The 5,391-nt window shown below is 43.6% G+C and overlaps 1 protein-coding gene across 2 annotated transcripts; it reads left to right on the top strand.

Moving 5' to 3' along the window:
• The first annotated feature begins 1,406 nt into the window (after window positions 1-1,406).
• On the top strand, window positions 1,407-3,952 carry GSPT2 (G1 to S phase transition 2). Of its 2 annotated transcripts, XM_030934644.1 has the most exons (2): window positions 1,423-1,944; window positions 2,233-3,952. In XM_030934644.1, exons 1-2 carry the CDS (start codon window positions 1,644-1,646, stop codon window positions 3,528-3,530), a joined length of 1,599 nt encoding a protein of 532 aa, XP_030790504.1. In that variant the 5' UTR covers window positions 1,423-1,643; the 3' UTR covers window positions 3,531-3,952. The 2 variants fall into 2 exon arrangements, with proteins under 2 accessions (XP_010352084.1, XP_030790504.1); XM_010353782.2 differs by having other exon boundaries at window positions 1,407-3,952.
• Window positions 3,953-5,391: the final 1,439 nt, after the last annotated feature.

A 5,391-nucleotide genomic window follows, 5' to 3' on the forward strand; every position in this document is an offset into this window, starting at 1 on the left:
GCCAACATGGTGAAACCCTGTCTCTACTAAATATATATATATATATATATATATATATATATATATATATATAAATTAGCTGGGCGTGGTGGTGGACGCCTGTAATCTCGGCTACTCGGGAGGCTGAGGCAGGAGAATTGCTTGAACCTGGGAGGTGGAGGTTGCAGTGAGCTGAGATCATGCCACTGCACTCCAGCCTGGGCAACAAAAAAAAAAAATTCCAACTATGTGACACCATCTTGTACTAAGCAAGTTGTTTGGACTGAGTAGTCTTTCTAGGTATGTCACAAAACCTGAATTCATAAAAGGAAAAGGTGACAGATTTGAGTACATGAAGACTACAACAGATTCAGAGGAATAAGTTTGTATTTTCTATGTCAGTTTGCACTAAATTAACTTACAAACAAGGTCGCTGAGGCTTTGGCTCAACTGTTAACACTTTTTTAGAGTGAGATTCTTTTGATTAGGGTCTTAAGGTCTTTGTTCATCTCAGCAGTCCTAATTGGTTTAATTAGGCTGACACCTACAGTCTTGTCTCATTACCATAAACTGTAGAGGGGTTCAGCATGACACTGATTGTTTCTTAGAGCAAAGCCAGTGCAGTGAGTAGGATTCCAGGCCCCCCGGAATAAGGCAGGAAAACTCGAGGCCTGTGGACACAGGATGTACTAGGGAGGTGCTGGTGAGTAGTGCAGATAAACCCAGAATACAGTTGGTTGGTAAAACAAGAGTGATCTGAGTCCTGTGCTTGTCTACGTGATCCACCATTGAATGGCAGGCCAGCCATTGTGCAGGCATCTGCATATGAAGTGACTAGAAGCTTCACTGGAACAAGGATCTCCTTGGAAATTCTCTCCCCTCAGACAGCCAGGGTGCTTAACATGAAAAGAAGTTGAAACCCTATCTTTAAACTATAGAAGCCATCAGCAGAACTTACAGGCTTATGGGGGCCCACTGGAAGGGGAAAATCAAAAGACCTCTGAATTTCAAATTAATGAGTGATCTTAAGTTTCATTTCCTAAGTTCGGCTACAGACTCATATATTTCATTAGTCCCTCCCTACTCATTCCTTGCCTCTCCCTTCAGTTGCTGTGTTTCTGAATTTCTGTATAGTTAACCCTTATCCTGCCTCCCATTTGTTCAATAGGAATGTTCACTTTTACTTGAATCTTTTAGTAGAATTGTATATCATGTGTTCCTGTCTAGGTTTAATCATCAGATTGTGGTCAAATCGCTCTCCCAGATCGTGTGAACAAAAAAGTGAATGGAAATTTTCGTTTTAAAAAACAGTACTTTTGGACTTAGCCCCTGGCTTGAGAAGTAAGGAAGCCAAGCGTACGGATGGCAGCGAGGGGTCAATCCACGCCCGGCGTTGGGTCGGGGGTGGAGGAGTCGGAAGTGGTTGGGGTTTGGGGGAGGAGATCCGCTCACACACAAGAGGAGAGTGTTGAGCCGCCATATCTGCTGCTGCCGCCGCAGTTGCGAATGCAGCATCGGCGCTTAGCTGCCTCCGCGGTGCCGCTAAGGTTCGTGTCGCTATCCCTTGGCCCTTCGCTCTTGCTGCCTTAACCCCGCCGGCGGAGCCCGCTCTTTCTGGTCTGTTAAGCCTGCTCCCTCACTGCCACACAGCAAGTTCTGAGACCATGGATTCGGGCAGCAGCAGCAGCGACTCGGCACCCGATTGCTGGGACCAGGTGGACATGGAAGCCCCGGGGTCGGCCCCGAGCGGGGATGGAGTCTCCTCTGCGGTGGCCGAGGCCCAGCGCGAGCCCCTCAGCTCGGCCTTCAGCCGTCAGCTCAACGTCAACGCCAAGCCCTTCGTGCCTAACGTACACGCCGCGGAGTTCGTGCCGTCCTTCCTGCGGGGCCCGACTCAGCCGCCCACCCTCCCGGCCGGTTCCGGCAGCAACGATGAAACCTGCACCGGCGCGGGATACCCTCAAGGTAAAAGGATGGGACGGGGGGCACCTGTGGAACCTTCCCGAGAGGAACCGTTAGTGTCGCTTGAAGGTTCCAATTCAGCCGTTACCATGGAACTTTCAGAACCTGTTGTAGAAAATGGAGAGGTGGAAATGGCCCTAGAAGAATCATGGGAGCACAGTAAAGAAGTAAGTGAAGCCGAGCCTGGGGGTGGTTCCTCGGGAGATTCGGGGCCCCCAGAAGAAAGTGGCCAGGAAATGATGGAGGAAAAAGAGGAAATAAGAAAATCCAAATATGTGATTGTACCCTCAGGTGCTCCTAAGAAAGAACACGTAAATGTAGTATTCATTGGCCATGTAGACGCTGGCAAGTCAACCATCGGAGGACAGATAATGTTTTTGACTGGAATGGTTGACAAAAGAACACTGGAGAAATATGAAAGAGAAGCTAAGGAGAAAAACAGAGAAACATGGTATTTGTCCTGGGCCTTAGATACAAATCAGGAAGAACGAGACAAGGGTAAAACAGTCGAAGTGGGTCGTGCTTATTTTGAAACAGAAAGGAAACATTTCACAATTTTAGATGCCCCTGGCCACAAGAGTTTTGTCCCAAATATGATCGGTGGTGCTTCTCAAGCTGATTTGGCTGTGCTGGTCATCTCTGCCAGGAAAGGAGAGTTTGAAACTGGATTTGAAAAAGGTGGACAGACAAGAGAACATGCGATGTTGGCAAAAACGGCAGGGGTAAAACATTTAATAGTGCTTATTAATAAGATGGATGATCCCACAGTAAATTGGAGCATCGAGAGATATGAAGAATGTAAAGAAAAACTGGTACCCTTTTTGAAAAAAGTCGGCTTCAGTCCAAAAAAGGACATTCACTTTATGCCCTGCTCAGGACTGACCGGAGCAAATATTAAAGAGCAATCAGATTTCTGCCCTTGGTACACTGGATTACCATTTATTCCGTATTTGGATAACTTGCCAAACTTCAACAGATCAATTGATGGACCAATAAGACTGCCAATTGTGGATAAGTACAAGGATATGGGCACTGTGGTCCTGGGAAAGCTGGAATCTGGGTCCATTTTTAAAGGCCAGCAGCTTGTGATGATGCCAAACAAGCACAATGTAGAAGTTCTTGGAATACTTTCTGATGATACTGAAACTGATTTTGTAGCCCCAGGTGAAAACCTCAAAATCAGATTGAAGGGAATTGAAGAAGAAGAGATTCTTCCAGGATTCATACTTTGTGATCCTAGTAACCTCTGCCATTCTGGACGCACGTTTGATGTTCAGATAGTGATTATTGAGCACAAATCCATCATCTGCCCAGGTTATAATGCGGTGCTGCACATTCATACTTGTATTGAGGAAGTTGAGATAACAGCCTTAATCTCCTTGGTAGACAAAAAATCAGGAGAAAAAAGTAAGACACGACCCCGCTTCGTGAAGCAAGATCAAGTATGCATTGCTCGTTTAAGGACAGCAGGAACCATCTGCCTCGAGACGTTCAAAGATTTTCCTCAGATGGGTCGTTTTACTTTAAGAGATGAGGGTAAGACCATTGCAATTGGAAAAGTTCTGAAACTGGTCCCAGAGAAGGACTAAGCAATTTTCTTGATGCCTCTGCAAGATACTGTGAGAAGAATTGACAGCAGAAGTTCACCACCTACTCTTATTTACTGCCCATTGACTGACTTTTCTTCATATTTTGCAAAGAGAAATTTCACAGCAAAAATTCATATTTTGTCAGCTTTCTCATGTTGAGATCTCAGTTATGTCACTGATGAATTTACCCTCAAGTTTCCTTCCTCTGTACCACTCTGCTTCCTTGGACAATATCAGTAATAGCTTTGTAAGTGATGTGGACGTAATTGCCTATAATAATGAAAAATTAATGTACTTTAATTTTTCATTTTCTTTTAGGATATTTAGACCACCCTTGTTCCACGCAGACCAGAGTGTGTCAGTGTTTGTGTGTATGTTAAAATGATAACTAACATATGAATAAAATACTCCATTTGAAACTCTTCGGTTATTTGAAATGCTTTTGAATGATGTTTAAATGTCATTATATAATGCTATTCAATTAGCTTTATTACTTTCTCAAATAGTTGAATATGTTCTATCACTCTTAAAAACTTAAAAACTCTTCACCACTTACTGTTTTAAGTGAGGAATTTACAAACAATGCATAAGTGTGTATTAAAGGAATAATTTTAATTATGAGAAAAAAACTTACGTTAAGGCTCGTCCCAGTGGGGTTTGTTTTCTCTGTCCAAGTCCAGTCAATAAAGGAGCTCTTCTGCTTCCCCACTTGTGATTTGAAAATGAAAGGCTCAGGCCGTCTTTATTTGTATAGCAATAGTTCACTTAACATTATCCATAGGTTCTTGAAGACTACAACATTAAGCAAAACAATGTACAGCAGGTGTACATTGTACAACAATGTACAAACGATGTACAACATTGTTCAGTGTTGTTTAGTTACGACATTGTTCGATGTTGTTTGGTGACATTGTTCAATGTTATTTAGTTACAACACTGATAAGGGGAAAAATTCATTTTGTTAGATGTTATTTCACTTGAAGTCACAATTTCCAAGAACCAGTGGACAATGTTGAGTGAGGACTTACTGTATTCCATCAGGTCCCATCATGTTAAGTATGGCCAAATTATAAATACGCCTGGGGATTCAGACCATAGGTTGACAAGACTATTTATTTGTTTATTTTTAAGACAGAGTCTCACTCTGTCACCCAGGCTGAGTGCAGTGGTGCAGTCATGGCTCACTGCAGCCTCAACCTCCCAAGCTCAAGCAATCCTCCCATATCAGCCTCCCAGAGTGGTGGGATTACAGGCGTGAGCCACTGTGCCCAGCCTTGGCTAGACTCTTTTCTGTACTCCATCATCTTAACAAACACAGCTCTTGGTTTTGTTCACCATGAAACTTGTGATATGGGACACAACCCAATAAGGGGTATGGCTATTGAGAAGATAAATGCTTGCAATAGGGCCGTTGGTCATTGAGTAAAAACTAAGAATTAGTGACTCCTGGACTGGGAAATGAGATGATGTCACCTTTGTCTGTTTCGTGCTTGGGTTGTTAGGAAACGTGGGAAGTAATTTTTATATTCAAATCATGAGCTACACTTGGGGTCAGAGGCGCTGGATATTTCTCTGAACAACTTGAGGAAAACACCAATTATGGATTCTGAGGTGGCTACATTTATCGGCAAGAGAGTGGCCTTATAACCTGCATAGGACTGTCAATAACTAAAGAACTTTCTGTCTTGTTAAGTGGGTAGTGCCTTAGGCACAGCAGTATACCTGGAGTGAGAGACAGTTTTGAGCTTTGCTGTCAAACCTCATACTCATGATCTAGTTGAATAGGTGTGGATACTGCTGGCACAACACCCTGGGCTCATTCATGCTCAGGTAAAGGCAATGTATCCTTCTACATTGTCCC

The sequence above is a fragment of the Rhinopithecus roxellana genome, chromosome 7 (assembly GCF_007565055.1).
Source record: "Rhinopithecus roxellana isolate Shanxi Qingling chromosome 7, ASM756505v1, whole genome shotgun sequence".
NCBI lineage: Eukaryota > Metazoa > Chordata > Mammalia > Primates > Cercopithecidae > Rhinopithecus > Rhinopithecus roxellana.